This window comes from Poecile atricapillus, chromosome 2 (genome assembly GCF_030490865.1).
Source record: "Poecile atricapillus isolate bPoeAtr1 chromosome 2, bPoeAtr1.hap1, whole genome shotgun sequence".
Taxonomy (NCBI): Eukaryota; Metazoa; Chordata; class Aves; order Passeriformes; family Paridae; genus Poecile; species Poecile atricapillus.
This window is the reverse complement of record NC_081250.1, coordinates 58,273,059-58,294,023: the sequence shown is the minus strand read 5'-3', so window position 1 is coordinate 58,294,023 and position 20,965 is coordinate 58,273,059. Positions and strand designations below refer to the sequence as shown.

The window sequence follows — 20,965 nt, the reverse complement described above, 5'->3', positions numbered from 1 at the left end:
ATAGGCTGCATGGTTCGGTTCATCAGATTATGAAATTCTGTATTGGTCACAAAAGAGCATACAGTAATACTTTTAACATAACTTCTCCAAGCCATTCATCTGTTGCAGTCTTCTGCTGCTCCAGTTGTGGCTACAGATTTAATAGAGATGCTCCTCCAGAGTCTTTTTACAGCTGCTTATTCCTGCTGTGGTGTACTGTTACTGCTTGTGTGTTAGCGTAGAGGTAAAATGAAGTGGGACAGGGAAGCGGTGTAGCTAAGCAGTAACCTACCTTAAAAAAGCAGTTGAAGGTCACTAAGCTGCTTCTGTCTGAGATGTCCTCACACAATGAGCAAGGAGATAGTTTTGTTGCATCACTCTACAGCAGGACACTTGAAGTGTCAGTCCCTTCTGCCTTCTTGCTTCTGCTCCTCTTGCAAGACCATGAGATCTTGAAACCCTGTGGTTGAATTTAAATGTATCATCTATTTGTTGAAGATGAACTCAATTGTGTTTCTGCTCGATGATTAGTAGTGTTACACAGGGCAGGGGAAAAACTTCGGATAAATCTAAATTAATTTTCCTTTTTCATGCTCAGTTCTTGTCCTGTAATTTCAGAGTTCTTACCCTAGTTCTCTGAGAAAAAGGAAATTATGAGTTTTGAATTTACAAAAAAAAAGCTAAACTCTAGCATGCCCTGTAATGGTTTTATTTCCATTATTATTAAAGGATCAACCCTTCAGAGATCAGAAATGAATGCTTAATGTTTAATGGTTAATTGTCTGTCCTAGTAGAAAAAAGCATGCTGTATTAAACCTCTTGCCTAGAGCTCCCCCAAGATCCATACTAGCAGGTTTTCTTTAAAAAACGTGTACCCTTTTAAACTCATAGCAACTCATTAAATGACGGTGATGAGACGGCAGCTGTCAACAACAGCATGAGAGTTTAAAAAAGACAAAGGAGAACAATTCCCAAGATGTGCAGTGATGGGGCAGGAGACAGCAAACACTAATTGCAACAAGGATTACTTTGACTCTTAATAATGAAAAACCTTCTTAACTCAAGGGTAATCAAACTTTGAAAGAAGTTTCCAGGAGTGGTCCTAGATCTTCATATTTGAAGATATTTAAAATGCTCCTGTACAAAGCTTGGAGTAACTTTATAGAGCTGGTCTGACTTCAAGCAGGGAGCAGGATAAGCTGACCATCAGAAATCCATTCCAACTTAAATTATTCTGTGATTGTAGGTGTTTACAGACTAACAGACTCAGATTTCCCATAAGATGTTTTTCACATAAAGGATGGGCTAATTGAGATAGGAAAAGCAAGATTGATATTTTGTGTAGTAGAAATGCTGAGCACTCAAATGGTTTCCATTTCCTTCAAGCTTGCAAGTATTAAGCATGTTTACTAGTCAAACCCTGTGGTTTTTCAGTGGTGGAACTGATACTGAAGAGCATGCCAGTTCATAATTGAGTATATAAATGTATAGCCTTTTCTGACCAGCTTTGGTTCCAGGAGAATGCATTTTAATTTACATGTAGTCATACAGGTCATACAAGTCAATCTCTAAATTAATTATATGTGAAAGAAATCTCATTAAAGCTTTTTTCAAAGGTTTGGTAATATTCCTTAAACTATTTAGAACAATTGTTTTCGATTTGCCAAAGTAGTTATAATAACACTACTACAGATTTGATATTCTAACCTGAAGCGTGCCTTTAAGAAAATCAAGATAGGACAAAGGTAGTTTTCAGTGTATGGAGATGTAAATCGAGGAAGAGTGCTTCTTCTGTTTAATCATGAACAAGACTAATAATTTCTGATATTTCTGATTCATTACCTTCTCTGATGAGCTGGTGGTAATTGTGGTAGAGTACAGTGAAATCTATACTTGAAGTGTTTGAGACACTTGCATAAATGCATTGGGTGACACTAAAAATTGAGTCAGAAATTTGAAAGGGGAAAAAAGCACTCTAATGCTAAAGCAAAAAAAACCAGATGAGACAGAATGTGAAAGACAAGTTCTTCTGAGGTTACTCAGAAGAAATGGGACTGAGTTACATCACACATTATCCCTTAAATTTTACGTACTGAGGGACAATTTAACCTAATTCAGACAGCTTGCCCTTCCGGTGACATCTTTGTATAAGAAAATCTTTTGTTTCAAAGTGACTTAAATTCAGACCAAGTCTCTTAATACAGACTGTGTCTATTGTAGGACAGTTTAATTGTTCACATGCATTATTCCCTAATATAACCTCTCAAAATTTCATGCTGAAATACTGGCTAGCTTTTTTGAAGACGTGGGTGGTAATATCTTGCTCCTCAGTTAACTGTATGTAAACATTCAGCTGGCAGGAATAAACATAAAAAAAGTTTTTCACTTCATTGAGGAAAAGAGTGAAATGAAAAGTTTTCATATACAGAAGAAAAAATTAAGGTCAAAGCTAAACTAAAAGTTATTAGATATTTCCCTATTTGGAAAAAGATTTGTGGTGTGAAACTAAGTGGATTCTTTTCTGTGCAGTAAGGTCATGGTGCAAGCCGCAGTTGCTTATAGCTATGATAGTGACCTGAAAAGTCATTTGCTGCGGAGGAGACAGTGTTCTGTTCACCATGTCAGCAGAGGATTGCTTCCCTGCAAAGAACCCCAGGGCAAAACTCTTCCAACTATTTGCTTCTTTGCCTTACCTAAGGCCAGAACTTTTCATAAATAATGGTCAGCAACAGACTAAAAACACATTCTTTCTTTGAAGGGTGGCTGTAGATCATGCTCTTACTCACTGGCCCTTAACTTACGTTGTTGGAGCCTTTTCTGGAATTTTGGCATAGATATTTTCAGCAGTCTAAATTGAAGAATCACTGCATTTAGCAGCCACAGAGCTCTTATGTATGCTAGGGTGTCATTGTTTTAGAAATGCTGCAACCAAAGGAGCAGAGGGCTCCATGCTTGCTGTCTCCTGTGGGCTCAGACTATCTCTCCTCTTCCAGCCATAAGCTGATGGGGAGGGAAGGTGAAGTTCAAATGCTGTTCTTGTTTTCAAGTGGTTCACATGAAGTCTATCCTCCCGGATAGGTGAACAACTGTATTCTGGCCACAGCTACTGTGGTAATTTTTTTTATCTTAGACTTCACCCTTTGAAAAAAATTACAGAGAAGATTTACACTCCTATTGCTATTTAACTATCTTTTGGCAGAGGATTTCTTTTGAAAACAGAATAAAGGAAAAGAAGATTAGAGTTATGGATGACTTTATAATCAGAAAAAGCCATAGCTTGCAGGCTCCAGTGATGTCCCTGACTCAGGAAGGCTTTAGAGAAATGATCTTATTGTCTCCCTTGAGACATTTTCTTTATAGAATCTTTGAATTAAAAAATTGTTGTGAATATTAAAATAAGTAACTTCTAGTCCATGTGATCTTAATTTAAAATTCACAAATTAGTAGTTAGGAATGGACCTTTTCCACTTTACAGCATCAGTGAAGTGTTACAAATTTAATGAAAGAAAGCAATTTTCATTATACTAATAATCAGAGAATCATATAACGGTTTCATTGGAAGGAACTTAGGTCATCTCGTTCCAGCCCCCCTGCTATGGCACTGAGATCATCTTGTTCCAACTTCCCTGGCATGGCCAGGAACAGCTTTCACTAGATCAGGTTGTGCTGAGCCCCATCCAACCTGGCCTTGAACAATTTCAGGGGTATGGCATCCACAGCTTCTCTGGGCTGTTCCAGTGATTCACCATCCTCACAGGGAAGAATTCCTCCTGATACCTGATCTAAATCTGTTCTCTTTCAACTGAAAGCCGTTCCCCCTTGTTCCATAATAAAATGTATGTTTCAGAAGGACTTCTGAATCCTTAAGTCAGCACTTAATTAATCAAGTTGTATTTGATACACCCTAATTATCAAGGAAGGATTGCACCTTGTTTCTTTTAGCAGTTTCACATATTTGCTCTAGGCATCTTAAGAATGTTTACAAGGTTTCCACTCAAATCTAGACACTGCTCTCCAGCTGGGAAATTCAAAGTTTTAAATGGCATTCTTTGAAGAACCAATCCCATTCAATTGTAAACAAGGACACAGGACAGTGATTGGTGTTGCTTTTTAATAATAATATTGGTATGCAATCTGTGACATTTTATTTCATTCTAGTCAAAGTATTAACTGCAGTAGTAAAGCCCAAATATAGAGTGCAGCTGTAGTTGCAGTTACCTTTCCTTTTCATTTGCAGAGGTCAAGTGGTCAGATTATCAGAGGCAGTGGGTTTTGTTTTTTTCCCTTCAGATCCACCTGTGAGGAGCACAGTCTATTGCCCAGGGCTGCAATTAAAACTTGTGATGGCATTATAGCCAGTGCTGTCAGCAACGTTGGGAGCTCCAGCTATTTGGGCTGCACTGTTGCTTCATTTCCCATCAGGGTCCCAGTGCAGCCTCCAGGGATTGCGGTGGGGCTCCTTGTGAGTAACGTCAACATGGTGTTTTTAAATTGCTGGTTTTCAAATTTGTGCGTAGCAGCTATGCTCAGCATCGAGCCAAGGCTTTTTCTTTTCACATAATTGCTTTTCATCCTGAAACTGAAAGGTTATTACCAGGAGCTGCTAATATTTCTATGTGCAGTTTGATAGCAGTAGGTGAAAATAATTCTAGACCACGAGTGCCAGGGAGCACAAGTTACAGGTTTGGTTTTGCTCTCATTCTAAAGGCCTGACTTTGAATAGAACTCAGAAATCTGTTTACTGCATAAACTAAAAAATGTTACCCATGGTTAATGCCCCTTCACAGAAGAAAAAGGCAATCACCTCCCACTGAAAAATATACCATAAAGTCTTTAGAAAAGCAAAATGTATTTTAAATTATACTTTTTAAAGAAAAGCATGCAAATCTCTTATTCTGGGACTTCAGCTACCAAGGAACAAAGCAGCAATGTCTTTATTTCATTAATACTTGTCTATTACAAATAGACAGTAAAATGTTGTCATGTTTCTTTAATTGCAGATGGAGAAACTACTGGTAAATATCTTTGGGGGTGTCTTTTTGTTGAAAGGTAGACACAAAAAGTGTTTATGAATATAAATACAGTAAGTGATAAAGATTACAAAGAAAAACACATTCCCTTATTTTGAAGCTATTTGGATATTCTGAAAGCTTGTCATAAGACCACTTTACACCATTAAAACCAGATCCTTTGTTGAATTTATTCACAGAGTAAATAACTGCTCATCTGTGATCATTAACACGAATTCACTTGAATTCAGGTACTTTTTCTTATTCTAGGAAAGGTTTGCTTTGTTTTGGAATTTCAGTTGAATTCTGTCTTCAAGTACTACTATAATTCTTTGCACATTGATTTTGCATTTTTGCTGTTTGGCTTCACTAGAAATTAAGAATATTTTATAAGTATGTTGTTGATCTCAGCCCTTTTTATCAAGGGAACAATGCAACACATATATGTATAAACTAGATTAATGCTGTATTCAGTAGAAGATCCCATTCAAGTAGGCAGCTATCACAGAAACTTTACTCTGACATATAAAGTTGCATAATTAGCACCTGATCTTGCTTAAGTTTGACATATGGGCAACATCTGTATCATGCTGTTTAGCACAGAATCCAGTGGGGTTTGAAGTTAAGAGGGCTGCCCACAAAAGTTAAGTGACCCAGCACTTCACTTTCTGCCTCCTGCTCCTGCAGGTGCTTTGTCACTCCTGTCATGGCCTCTTGCTCTTCTTAGCCAAACTGTGCTTCTTTTATGTCGAGCAGTGAAATTTTCCAAATCAGTTGCACAAATATCAGTTCTTCTGTCCCTCTCTTGATAAACCTTTCCTTGCTCTACCAAATGCCTGGTATATGCTTAGAGGAGCTTGAGGAAAGAGAGGACAAGCATTTGTGATTGTGCCACAGAAATTATTTGTCAAGTGATTGTGTGCACTGTGTAGAGAGCACTGTTGGGTGACCTCTTGTAAGCTGGGTTATGGAAATAAAACTGCACCTGCTTTAGAGTTTTCGGTGCTGTATTAATTCCTGCAAATTACTTTCTAGTGTGGAGTTAATAAACTTTTACAGTATTATTTACCTTTATTTTGCCACAGACACAGCAGTTTTATTTTCACACCTCTGCCCTGGAAGGTTTGAAAATTCAGTGTTCAGCTCCAGAAGGATGAAGCCACTGCTCTCTTTAGTTTGGTTTGCAATCTAATACCACCATTCACTGTTAATTTCACATGCTCACAAGTGCTGGTTAGTTTGTAGTTTTCACCTACCTCCTCTTGGTCTTCTCATTTTGCTACTCTTTTAAAGTTTCTAAAATAGTTGGCTGATTTCTGTAATGTATTAAAAAGTAATAGTTTAGGACAAAGCAGAAGGGAATGTTGGAAGGGGAGCCTAGGATAAAGATTACAGTATCATCTTAGAGTTATTCTTTGACTTTATGTACCACCGAAGGGGAGCGGAGAGGGGGGGGGGGAATATAAGGTACATATTGAAACCTTTTGACACATTCAGATAGCAGACTATATTCGTTTTTGGAAGTTCTTCCTAAAATAAAATACTTTCAACACAATCTCAAAACAAATGGTCGGGACACACAGGTTTTATGCTGAAATGGAGCTGGATTTTAGCTGTACTTACTGTCAATACAAATTGCTTGCATTGTTTACAATGAACAGCCATTTTTGTGGCAGTAGAAATAGACCTAAAGAACTCCTTGTAAATGCTTGGTGGCTTTTTCTGTTTCTCGCTTAACTTACACAATCAGTTGGAGCAAAAGTCTTTTTGGAAAGACTGGTGAGGAGGGGCCAAAACGTGTATCCTTTGTGCAGTACTGGAGCACAAAGTCTACTGCTGTTTATGAAACCTATTTGTAGAATTTTTTCTGTAATTCCAGTAAAGAGGTGTTTCAGACGATTGTACTGCTTTTAAGATCTTTCAAGCAGTTGCAAGTGTTGTCCTGTTGGCTGTCTAAGGTAGCTTCTCAGTTCTGTTAAAGCTTGCTAAAGTACTTGCTAGTTGAAAAACATGAATTAAAGTTTATTTACAGCTCATTTTTGTTCTTAAATATATAGTTTTCATTACTGTGTATATAGTAGTTATTTCCAAAAACTGTATCATGATAGCCTCCATCATATCCTTAAAGCTGTATCAGAACATTGCCTGTAACTTAACTTCAGGAAAAATTGAAGTTACTCATAGGAGTTTATTTTCTGGTGTTTTTCTTGGAGTCTTGATTAATTTTGAGTGTGTAAACTCAACTTCTGGAGTAAAAACTTTCAGCTGATCTGGTTAGTTAGTACTGCAGAAGGCGTTGACTCATCAAAGCTTTAGGTACTTTTCAGCTCTTAATTGGAGAATGAGACTAAAAATCTCATTGTTCTTTGGTCTTTATACTTTGCATGAGTGTATGCTCTGCTCCTCCTGAATGAGAAATAAAATAGCTTTGTCACATAAGGACCTTTACTGGCTTTTATAATTGAGTGTTTGAAAGAGTTGTCAGGCTTTTGATTCTATTGCTGAATTGAACAAGTTTGTCATTTTCAAGGGATGAATCATTTTTATTTTTCAATGTTAATCATTGTTGCTGGGTTATAAAAGTCTATTTCAAAGGCAGCTGCTTATGCGTGTTAAAGCAGTAAGCATCCCTTCACTGTATCTTATCAGTAAGATTTGGTGTTAGCTGGCATTTTCTTCTGAAGTGTTATATGTTCCATTTATATTAATCATATAAATCCAATCACATAAGCTGAAGCTATAGTTGGTACTTCGTACATCTGTATCTGTCATGTTCTGAATCAGTTTGAAAGTTTCCTCTGTTCTTTGAACTTTCTTATTTATTCATAGTTAGTGATAGGTATAGATATATATTTGGTGTGTAGACATTAATGAAGTTGTTTTGCCTATTAACTTGTTCAGATGACATGGGCTGAAATCTCACTGCCTCAGTGAAAATATGGCTTGTTTTCCATTTCTTCTGAGAATTGTGGAAGATGAAGATGTAATACATTTTTCAGCACATTTGCGATTTATCCAATAATTAAGCAGGAATCAATGTTTTGGTGGCCTTTCTAGTTAGAGATTTGTAGGGACCATCACACATAGTTTTCATAGGAAATTATTTTTGAAATTTTTATATATTTCTATGATTTATACATGCATTTTAGATGGCCTTTCAGAGAAACAGTATATATATGTGTACAACTAATTCTGCTAATGGTAATATTAAATGGCATTTCAGACATCAAACAAATAATGTTATCATTGTACAGGATGAAAGAAAAACAGACATGGCAATAACTAGACTACTAGTCTGTCAAAACTGTTCACACAAAGTAGATTTTAAATTACTATCAAACTTCAGATTGAGAGAGGTATCTGTAATACTGGATATCTATTAGCCTGACTTTATCCTTTTAAAACCTTAACATATTTTGTAGTGAGAACATAGTTTTAAACATAAGACTTTCTGGAGAAGTATTGCTTTGGAATGAAGGACTGTAATTTTAAATGACGTGCAGGAAAGGAGTTATTAGAGCTGTGGATCTGTGCTGTCAGTCACTGGCCATGTCAGCTACCTGGTGTGTCTTCTACCAAAGCTATGCAGGTAGGGTCTTCCTGCCATCCCATCCCGAACTGTAACACTTTAAACACTTGAGACTTTGACTGCGTTCTGTACATACAGAAAAATCCCCATCCTGTGTGCTTGACATTCTCCTCCTTGGTTCACTGTTGGCTTACCTCTAGCAGTGCTTTTAGTCTTCCTGACCTTTAATTGCATCCCATGATTCTTATTTGCCATGAGTATGACAACTTCTGCTCACAGGAAAAACATTTTTGGACTAATGTAATTTGATTTGACACAGCAATTCCTACAGTTTTTACCTGAAACTGCCATCTGGATTTAGATGCACTAAACTGGTTTGCAGTTCCTTTTAATGAGCTGAAGAAATTAAAGGTCCACTAATGAATGACCAGATATAACTTGACTTTCTTACAGCTTTCTTTTAGCTTTTGGATTTATTCATGTAAAAGCAGAAGATAAACAACCATTTAGTCCATTTTCATATGCAGATATTTTTCTTCTCGATAAAGCATATGTGGATTAGTGAAAACAAAGAGTAGTAGTGAAGCATATTTAAATTCATGTTGAGATAAGCTGCTTCTAGGAAAAATTCTTAAATATCAGTAGAGAAATACTCACACATGACTTATTTCCATGTCTTCTGCCAGTCACAAAAATTGAGAGACAAGGGGAATCTTCACCTGTGTTTTCTTATGTTTTCATCTCTTTCTGAAGGTTGAATACTAACTCAAAGAGAATATAACCTTTTGAAGCTCATTAGGATGACTTCATAAGTGTGACTTGCTTTTAATGATGGTTTCAGCAGATCCAGACCTGTCACAGCAAATTCATAGATTTTTAGAGGATTATCAAATCCTTTGGTAACTTTTCAAAAGTAAAGGACAAACAATTATTTAACAAAATATGTAAGCTTTTGATAGATTTGTCCTTAATAATTAGCACAATCGGACAGTTGGGTTAAAATGGGGTTTGTACACATTTCATTCATACTGTATTATTTAGAAATAGACTTCTTTACAGTTACATATGTGCCAAGGAATACCCGTAAATATAAGAATTCTTACCAGAGATTTTAATATGCCCAAGTGGTTTGATATGTTATAATAATATAAAATGTATCTAGTAGAAAGTATGCATCAGTAAGTTATGATAGTAAAAATCATCTATCCCTTTAATTTCAGAAGGCAGCATTCTTTTTATAATAGTTTCTTGTGTGACTGTCATGTATGTGAGTATATGTATATCTGCCTTAAGCTAAGCATAGAATAAATAAACTTTATTTGAATAAAATGTTGCTAGAGTTGTTATAGAAGCTGTGTTGAAGACATTGGGGTTTAATTTAAATTTTGACAGAGAAGGCTAAGGAAACTTGAAGCATATTCTTAATGATTATTGAAGATTGATCCAATAATTGTGAAATATTAATACATAATTAATCTGTTAGAAGATAAACTGACTCCTCCACTCTTTGGCAGGTGGATGACATCTTAGGAGAAGGCAGTGATGAAAGTGATACTGAAAAAAAAAAGCCAGAAGACGAAAGTGAAAAACCTCAGACTAGTGCAACAGATAATCTAGGGAGGAAGGCAGATCAGAGACCTGGATCATCATCGTCATCATCAAGTGAAAGAAGTTTAACAGGCAGTGTACCCAGGTATGAATTTTTCAAATGTAAGAAGTGTTAATGATGTTTCATTGTGTTTGTTCACAATGAAACAGCATGCTTATTTGCAATCTGATGCTAAACTATGTGTAAGCAACTTTTTCTTTTAAGTCTGTGAAGTTGTCATGCTTATCTCTGCAATGTTTTGGGATTTATTTATGGAAGGGGTCTTAATAAATGTCTTACTGGGAACAGGGTATCACCTGCTCAGAAAGAACTGAAGGCAACTGAACTGCACTTCTTTTAAAGTCGTCTCAGTCCTGTATCATATAGAACCATGTCCTCTTCAGTGTTACTTGAAGTAAAACAAAGCATGGTTTGGAAAGCTATGCCTTTTTTGTCCTGAATTTTTGGGATAGTTTTATGTCAGTCATTCATAACAATGAGGTTGTTGGGATGCTTTTCTGTTTAGAAAGAAATTTAAACGTGGTAGTCTCATCTTCAAAATTGATTTTAGTGTCCCAGCATTGACTGTTGGATAATGACTATAAACCAAGTTGCTAGTATGCTAGAATTTAATAAACTAAGTGCTTATGTTAAATATGTTAATGAATGGTTCTCAATTTGCAGCCTGTTATTAGTTTTTAAGCTTAACAATTTAGAGCAAGCAATATAAGATTTTAACTAAGAATTGCAGGGGTCATCATTCTGTACTACAGGGTGCTGAAAGTGCAAACATGACTCAGTGTCATGACTACTGTGTGTTGTAGTTCCTTTCTGCTCTCCAGACAAACTGTTCCCAGCCATAAGACTTTGGGCTCTAAAACTTTTACCTTAATGAGGATTATATAAGTAGTAGGTCTTAAGCAACTGGTTTACATTATTTTAACTTTTCTGAGCTTTGTTCTAGCACACAAAGAGGATATCAGAGAAGCTGCAAAAACTGCCACAGAATGTGATATATTAATGTTTATGGAGACATTCTGATTAGGGTAATAATGTTGCTGTGTGTTGGGTTTATTGAAGAAACAGCTACAGGGGAAGCTTTTGCATGGCCTTTTAATTTATCATGGCTATTTCTAATCATTGAACTTCTTCAGAAAAAAAGTCTGAAAGTTATGAGAATTTGATTTGTCTCAAAGGGATAGAAGAAAAATTTTCTCCTAGATGAAGTTTGTAAGAGGAAAAGCAAACAAATGATTAATGTTTTAGAACACAGCTTGAAGCAGCAAGGCATGGTGGTGGCATGTAACTGTTCAGGCATCCTGATACTGTGATGTTTTATTGTGTGGAAGACATACCAGTTTTTGGAAACCTAAAGGAAGAAAGAGTGACGTTAAGGAATGTTGCTAAATACTATTCCCCAAGTATGATGTAAAAAGATAGAGCAAGTGCATTTGTAATTAAGTTTTATTCTATATACAGGAGGGTTTTTAAGTAAGCTTGGCAATACTTCTTCACTAAGAAACTATATAGACATAGTAGTGTTCTTGCTGGGATAAAGTCTTTAAGCAGCTTCTTAAGTAACTTTTCTATTTTCAACCTCTCCACCTCTTCAGAGTTTCCTTGTCAGTTTGCTAAATTGCATTCAGGATTGAGTTTGAATGGCATGCTGGAAAACATACACATAAAGTGCTGGTTCAGATGCTGACCCAGTGTCTACTAGGCAGGAAATTCTGCTTGATAAGAAAGGAGCACATCATTCCAATTACATTTTAAGTTTGAAGCTTTAACTTGATGTTTTCCTGTTCAGTCAGTGTTTTATGTGCTGAAGAGATACCACATAAAAGGGATATATGGTAATGATATAAAATATATGATATAAAAGGATAAGAACAATCTCTGAAAAACAGAAAATGACCTTGAAACAGTCCAGATATGATCCAGTACTCCTGTGATCTGGCTCAGCTCATTCCTATTTGAGATGAGGCCTACAGAGACAATAAGTTTCTGCAGCTTCTCTACACTTTTCCAGCAGTTACTGATACTGGAACCACAGTGCTTACATTTAATGTTAGTCTTCAGTCTTGAAACTTACAGAATACTTTGATCATTTCTCTGATTGGTGCCACTTAGAAAATTCTCAGGCACGGAGAAAAAAATAGTCTTTGAGAAACCTGATAGCTCCTACTGGAAGGGAAATGCAGCCTTTCTCCTAGATCCATTGCTAATTCGTAATCAAGGAAAATTGAGCTCAGAGCCTCAGAAATCTCTCAACTATCTTTTCTGTGCCCATTTGCTTTTAAATGGAAGAATTTTAAAAGGAATGGTGATATTTTGATTCCTAAGTGTTTTCTTTCATACATAATAGTAATTCCTTACAACAGCCATTCTTCTAGAAGACAGAAATTATAGTTTTCCTTTCTTTTTTACTGACAGAAAAAACTGCTGCAAACTCCGGTGCAAGATTTTATTCATGACATCTTTTATCCCAGTTGAACAAGTACATTCATTGTCACTGTAACTTTATTCCAGTTCCCAGTCTTGAGACATTCTTTGAGAATCTGGGGGCCTAAGTATTTTGCAGCTCAGTGCTTCCCAAGCTGTCAGACTCAGATTTGTTATAGTCTGGGATATTTTTCAAAAACAATTTCAGTGACAAACCATTCAAAACATATTAAGGAACTCTCTGGTATGTGGTCAAAGTCTTCTTGAAAGTACCCTTAATAGCCAGCAGCACATCTCAAATATGGCTGACAGAATGATCGTAGAAATTCAACCATTTTGCCAAAGAATGGTGGTTCCTCTTGATTTCTTACCCAGGCAACTCACTGCATTGTTTCACTAGTACAGTTGTAATGTTACTGCACTGAAAAGTCTTCCAGAATCCCTTTCTAGATGATGTGAGTGCTGTTGATTTGATTTTTACAGTATAGAAAAGCTAAAGATCTAAATTTAGAATTACTGGTGATTTAAAGTCATCATTTCCTGCCTCCTGGATCATTTGTTGCATTAGCATAGCTCACTTAATCATCAAGCAATCTGTCTGTTAAAGAGCTTCTGTGTAAGGTCACACCAGAAAAAAATATATTGCGTGAAGTTAATTTTAAGAACTAAATCTTTCATTATCTCCTTTCCCTTGGAATAGATTTTATTTAAGGGGACACTCAGTGATGTCTAACTGCAAAAGGAAAGGGGATCAAAATTTCTGTATGTGATCAGTGCTTGGATGTTCAAGAAAACATTAACCTTAAGTCCAGAGTGAACAAATTTTACAGTAAACAGTTGCTTGTAGGTAATTGGAAACTGTTGTTTGTCTGAAGAAAATTCAAATTAATTTTGCTCTCGTTGATAGAGCTTCCCCCACATAATTGTTTCAAACTTATAATCTGAATTCTGTGATGTGTGGTTATTCTAAACTACTTACATTTCTCAAGCCATTAGTGTTTTGCCATGCATAATAGTTAGGTGCTTGTGAAAATCTCTTGTTCAGACTCCCTCAGTAAGGACCGGAGTTCATTGTTGGAATTGGCCAGAACTAGAGGATCAGGTTGGTTCATTTCTAAAACTGCGCTGTGGTTTTGGCTGTGGGCCTGCTGTGTCAGTGGCTGTGGGATTACAGAGGAACATGGCTCATTTTAAAGACTGTTCCCTCAAAGATTATTCCCTCTGTCTTCGTGTTGCACTTCAGTTCAGTGTTGGTGAATGAGGTTGAATCTTGAAGCTTGTTCAGGGGCTTTACGATCTGCATAGAATTAAGATTGTTGAAAAACTACAGAAAGCAAAAGCAGCCCATTTATTGATTTAGGCAATGAGATAATGAATCCCGAATCAATTGAAGTATGTTTGCTAGGAGAAGCAGTTCATTGTTGTTCCTTGATGTAATTCAGTAAATAAATGCAGTTTTCCTACTTGAATGCATTTAATGCATTTTAATAAGTGTCTCACTCTATTTTAGAGAGATCCAATATGTCTCCTTAACAAAGCAGGAAACCCACTCAGCCTTTAAGGAGAATGTATAATCATTGAGTAAGGGATAAACCAGACCTAAACTCTGCAAAATTAGAGATCCTTGACATGCAACCACCTCCTCACCCAGTTGTGGAAAAGACTGTTTTGTTTTAAGAATTTGCAGTGATAGGTGGCATTTGTCAGTTTGAAGATGCTTCCCTGGAAATGCTTTTCTTAAGTTGAAGCAAGTTAAGGAAGCTCAATGCAGATTATGTGATGGTTCAGATTTTACAGATTATTACACTTACATTTCAAATTGTTTGAGTCTGTTTCAGAGAAGAGTCCGAATTTATCTCCCATTATTTTTTCCTGTAAGTTCAGTCTCATTCAGCATTCTAAATTAAACATCTGGGAGAAGAGAATATCCTTCAGGTAATAAGACAATGTGACGAATATTTTTTAACGTAACCAAATTCTGACTGATTTTTTGCAAGGTTCCTCCAAGTACTTTTTTCTTGGGTTTAAAACTTAATTTATATGGGTAATGCAACACCTGAATTGGCCAGCATGTTCCAAGTCTGTACAGTACTCTTGTGATGAGGTTAAGTGGCTATTCAGAGTGGCGTTTTGAGGCGTTAAGAGCTCAAACTTTCACCAACCTCATTCTTCCCAAAACTATTGATTGCATTCAACCTCCAATGTAGAAGTTTTTCTTGATTCCTTCTGGTACATTTTTTTTCCTTGCCATAACAATTGTTCTCATAGTTACTGCAAGCTGAGAATATGTTTAAATGACTGAACTTCCTTTGATTTCTAACATTTTGGAAATAAACAGATTCCTTGATGAAGTCCACTAAGCAATTAAAAAATTACTGCAGTTTCAGTGAAGTTTTTTTCTCAGAAGCAATGGTGAAACACTCCTGACTGAAATCCAGGATCAGCTTCTAAAGAGAAGTACTTCTGTTGGCAGCACATCTTGCTGTTTTCACATGAGCCGGCTGTTCTGCAAAATTTTAATGTCATTCCTGTTTGGAAGTGATTTTGATGAAGACTCTAAAATGGAAGAGGATTCTGGCCATGCAAAGCATAATTTGCTTCTATACTCATATATTAAAAATAAGTTTTCATATAGGAATGTTTTTATTTTAAGATCTCTTGTTACCCAAAATTTCCAAATGAGAAAATCAATTCTGAGGTAATAACAGCTTTTTGAAGCCATTTTAATTAACTTTTTTTTTCTCCAAAGGTAATTTTTCTTTTTCAAGTATGTGTAGTCCCAAGTACTCTACCCTCTGCTACATTGAATCAACAACTTACTTTCATTTTGCCAGCTAGGAAATTGTAGATCCAGGTTCTAAAGTATTAAGTAAATGGAGGCAAATGCTGGATCTCAGCTGGTAGTTTTATGTATCAAGGGTGTGCCTTTTTCAGACCCTCTTGAAAATTGTCCAAATGTCCTGAAAACCAGGAGTCCTTCAGTTATTATTTTTATCTGATAAGGTTAGGATCTGATTAGTGGCCACCTTCAAAACTTCATTAGGGTTGCTTTAGGCACCTGAGGTGCATCTCATCCCCATTTAAGCAAATTCTTTAGGTTATTAAAACATTGTTTTTTTGACAGTTGGTACTTTTATTTTTGGTGTTCTGTTTAAGTTGATTCTCAGCTTTTTGTCTTTGTCTCACATATTTGTGGTAAAATTGACCTTTCCTAATTTTTATGTCTGAGCCAGTTATTCTATCCCCTCTTCTTCTCAGAGTAGAAGTAGTTTGGAGAGATATGTTGTTTTGCTGACTTGAACTTTCTTCATCTGTTAAATCCCACCCTTTGGTCCTTGTCTTAGTTGTAAAGCACAAAAAAGATTTTTTTAAGAGTGAGCTGTGCCAAGGACATTTGTACTTGGAAAATGTAGTGACAGACCATGCTTTGTTTCATTTGAGTAGCTTTTTTTCACAAAGACTAGATTTGGTTGAAGTGAAAGAGTGTCCAAGCTCTTAAGCGATTCCTTCCTTATAGCAATCTTTTTCATAAACCTTCAGTAAATACTGGGGAGTTATTCTGAGTTTGTCTTTACTCCTTGATCTGTGGAGCTTTTGCTGAAACCTGAAAACTAAGGGGTTTTTAAATCAGAAGAGCTCAACAGTATTAGAATGTAATTCCATATATCTAGAGAAGTCACTGACAAACTCAACTGTTCCAGTATCATATTGGATACATTTTATAATTATCAGTGGAGAATTAAAAAATGCAGTAGGAGGAATTAGGAACTGGAAATGTTACTATTCCAACTGTATCTACATGCCAACATGTGTTTGTTTATAACTCCAGTTATTATCTTTAGATCCTTTTTTTTTTTTAAAGATGCCAGTCATACCATTTCGCTGTAAACATACTTTTAAAAAAATCATTCTTATACTATGGCCTCACAAATATTCTATATAATGAGTAGTGCTTCATTTGCAAGTGGAGCAACATACCTTGCTATGCTTTCTTTTGAAGGAGTATTTGAAGTCTTTTACAATAATAAAGAACAAGCATTCAGATGGCTATGCAGTGCAAGTCCTGTAACCGCGCCACTAGAAGATAGATTTTTCTTCTCGCTAATGAGGTTAAGCATCATTAGGTTTTCTTATAAAATGCTGAGTTACTCTGTAATTAATTTAAAATTATTACAGAATATGGTTTTTAAGCTCTCTGATAAAAGAAACTGCCTGGGTTTTTTTTTCCTTCTTATTAGAGCAGGATGGGGGATCCAGCATGACTTCTGCCCTGAGGAAGCTGCTGGCAGTGCTTGTCTGTATGTTTTCTCAGACAGAAGGACAGGGAAGAGTTGGGTTTTTTCCTATGTGAAATAATTTTTTTAAGAGGAAAACTGCTTTTTATGTCTGCAGCAACCTAAACAACTGTGAGGCTTAATTGTTACTCATGGCTCAGAAAGCAATTACCATGCTGGCCACTCGCTGCTCTTTGGTGTCTCCTCATATGAGAAAGTTACCAGCCATCTTATGTTAAAGAGAATTGTTGTGGGAAGTCACTTAGTCAAGTGAGGGGAAAGGAGTGCTTCCTGTGGTGAGGAAATGCAGAATTCTACTTTTCTTTTTCAGCTTAATATGCCAGTGTTTTTCCACTGGGGAGATACCTGCCTTCTAAAACAGCTATGAAACGGTTTATTTGGATCTTAATATTTGCTCTTCAGTGAGGTTTGCCAGGCTCACTCAACAGGGTTAACAGTATGAAGGATCCCTAGTTCCTTAGGTGCCTTCCAGCTGGTCAGATAGTATTTATGGAGTATTATTCACTTCTGTTTAAAGTCTGGTTTTGTTCTGGAGGTTTTTCTTCTCTGAGAAAAAGAAGTACAAGGAACACACAGATTTGGTCAAAGTCACAAGGCATTCTCTCTTAAGGTCTACATTTCAGGTCATTTAAGGTTTTAAATATATTCCATTCTGTTTCAAAGCTACTTCACTAATTGTCTTTCCATAACATTTCAAGGAATCTTTTTGAATTTAAGATTGAATCATCTGACTCTTTTATACACAATATTTGAAATGATGGCATTTGCAAAATGGCAGTAATATTCTACTCATTTACTGTGTCTGAACTGGCTAATATGTCTTTGTTAGATGCATTGCAGGGGTTTGTTCAGATGGATGTTGTTGGATGCTTTTTAAATAGCTTTTCACAAAGGATTCAAAATCCCATTGTCATGAAAGGATTATACCAAATTTACTCTGCTTTTTTTCTGTATAATCTTCCTAGAAAGTATTAACTAATGGAAAGGTCTCTGTAGGTTTTCCAGTGCTAAAAATGTGATTTTCAAGGGTTTTTTTCTCAATATTAAATTCAGTTAAGTCTGCATTCTGCTATAATGAATACCCTATAAAACCAAAGCTATGAGGTGTACCTATGGCATGTTAAGCCCAGAAGACTAACTTTAAATCACACAGAAATAATTGGGTTGAAAAAGGCATGTATGAGAGTTATTTCATGGTTCTGTGTCATTGGTGTCAGGAGAAGGTGAAAATGTAGAGGGATGTTCTGCACCCTTGTAAATCTACAGTAGGGTAGAAAGATGCTGGAAGTACTGGTAGGTAGGTGTGTTCTAAAGAGTATAAATGTGTGGTGCTATTTTCAATACATTATTTTGTTTGATAGTAGGACAAAAATGTCTGACATGCCTAACTAAATAGGTTGTTTAGGGGAATATTACATTTATATTTAAAAACAAAGAAAAAATAATTTCTACAAATAAAAGGGTATCTGGGAGATCTGTCACAAGAGGGAACACTGTTAGAAAGGAAGTTGGAACTACTTTTTATTAAAATTGAATGGAATTCTCAAATACAAGTAAAAAACCTCAGAGCTGGTGAAAAATATTTCTCTTCTTCATTTGATATTCTGTATTATCTGATAGAGTGGACTGTTTCCATGGGGGGGGTTGAGATAAAATCTATATCAGTTTGTTAAGTTTTTAAAGAGAAATTATCTTTCCATTAATATCTTCCACATCTGGTCTGTGTGCCCTTCACTTTTAGATTTTGTGTTTAGTTTGCTGCTGCTGAAACATAAAATAAATGGATGTATTATTTATTTCAGATTTCCTCAAAGGTAAATTAGAGAGGAAACTATAGGACATTAAGTGGCAGATGTTTGAAAGCAGTTGTGAGAAATTAAGGAGTTTTGTGCACCATGTACTCAGCCAAGAAGCAAATGGTAGCAGTGAGGGTGCCTTTGGTACTTGGAGATTGTACCTCCGTTAGTGTTTTAGCCCAGGTGAGCAGTGTGCCTTTGAAGCAATGCTTTGGTGTGGCTCCCAAAGGGATCTCAGAGTTCATAATTTCTTTTAGGTCAATGTAAGCTGGGGTTTCACTCCAAGAGCTTGCTGGCCAGCCATTAATGCACCTTGCATTCAGAGAACGAGCTGAGAGCTCGTCCAGAGTAAAACCTTATTTCTGCCTTAATCAGCTGTAATGCCTATGTGCATGAATGCCAAGTGTATTGTCTCAGTGCATACAGTGTCAAGAGGACAAAAGTAAAATAGTCACTGGCATTACTCTGTTTAAACTTCTATACACTTACAGAGTTGGATTCCTTTTTTTATCTCTTGATATTCATGTATTTATACAGTGAATGCAATTTTGCAGCTATTTCTTGATCATTTAAATGTTGGAACATCACAATACGCTATTTTAAAATTTCAAGTGGTTAAATTACTTAAATTATAAGCAAGACACTGATAAATGGTAAAAACAGCTGTATAAGCAAATGAATGCATGGCTCAGTTTCTTTATGAAAGCACTTAAGTAGATGAGTCATTCATATCTTCAAGCTTGTTAATGATTTTAATGGCCTAAAGTTTCAAGCTGTTACTGAAAATAGACCTACTACAGCTTCAGTTAAGTTACAGACTAAATTACAGTTGTGTTTCCGGCTGCTGATTAGTCTTGTTGGTAAACAGTGTGCATCCAGTTGTTAAGAAAACTAAGAAAAATACTTGAGAAAAGGAATCTGAATGTTCAGTATGTAGGGAAAGAAGTTGTTACAGTTTGCCTTCGGTTTTTTTCAGAGAAGTCTCCTCTGCAATTTTAGTTGGCTTTACTCCTGTAATGTTGTCTGTAACACTCTACTGTCAGTTAGTTACACTGAAAAATTACAATTTATATTGGAAAGTCTTCTCTTGGCTACGTATATAAATTCCATTAGCAACCTACAAGACTTAGAAGCGAAAGGCTGCAATAATTAGAAGTCATTTCTTCTGCTTAGGATGCTTAGGAAAGCAAGCAGCCAAACAGCTTAATCATATGTAACGTGTACAAACATTTTCTTACACACTCAGGGAAGAGTCTAATGGGCAGTATGTACCATCCTCAGCTTTAGATACATGAGCCACTGCATTGAGAAAATCATAAAATTGTATGTGATTCATGTATTCACTCTGTTCTCAGTAGAGTTTTGGTCATTAATTACCATAATCTCAGTGTTTTCAATGGTCATGTGGTGTTTTCTTGCTTGAAATTGTGTTTTATCCACATACAGAAATGTAGGCACAAAACCAGACACATTCAGATGAACTGAAGGAAGTTGTAGAAAGCAAGCCTCTGGGATTCTATAGAGTTTTTTCCAGAAACCTTGAGAAGCCCCTGAGAAGCTTTTGCTTTTGCAGAATTTTGCAAAGAACAGTCTTCCCAAATACATAACTATACAGATGACACTCCAGAAAGTCTTCCAGCCAGCTGTTCATACTTTTTCCTCTTTTTTTCTGGTATTCTGACTTGTCTAGGGAGAAGGAATTCAAATTTTCAGCAGATTTGCAGAGATAGATCACTTAATATCTTGTCTTTATGATGTATAGCCTGGGTTTGTTTGGCTGTGGTCCTTTTTGCTCTGAGAGCTAATGCATCAGTATGTAAAACACTAGAGTATGCAGTGATTGATTATGACCATCACAGCCACACCTGGGAAGCAGTGGATTGGGTTTGAGGAAACAGAGAACAAAATGAGAGAAAAAGCAGATCCCATTATAGCAAGTCTGCCCATCTCTGTGTTCTAGTGCTGTGGTGGTGGAGGCAGGACCAGCATGCTGCTGGGTTTTTTCCTAAAAGTTTTGGAATATATTTGGTGAAAGATGGGAGGAACAGGCAAGAGTAATGGAGTGCTAGTTGTGTCTCCTCAAGCTCTTCTGGCCCTCAGATGCCCAGGTGCTCAGCACTGGAAGCAGCTCCCATAACAGAGAAGATGAATAATTTCATATCTCTGCAAGCCTAATCTAGCATTTGTTCTGCATCAGGGTCTTCATGTGATTGTAAAGTTTCTGGTGTTTGAGAAGCATGAAATACTTGTGTAAGACATGAGTTTTTAAAAGAGTTAGAGAGGCAAGGTGATAGTGCTGCAGGTTTTAGTATCTCCAAGGACAAAGC

General features: G+C 36.3%; 1 protein-coding gene across 1 annotated transcript in view; it reads left to right on the top strand.

Moving 5' to 3' along the window:
- The window catches only part of CTDP1 (CTD phosphatase subunit 1), a 102,123-nt gene that overhangs the window by 60,012 nt on the left and 21,146 nt on the right, over nucleotides 1-20,965 (top strand). Inside the window, exon 12 of the mRNA XM_058832878.1 lies at nucleotides 10,032-10,210. Within this exon, the coding sequence (XP_058688861.1) occupies nucleotides 10,032-10,210 (179 nt within the window). The remainder of the gene's footprint in view (nucleotides 1-10,031; nucleotides 10,211-20,965) is intronic.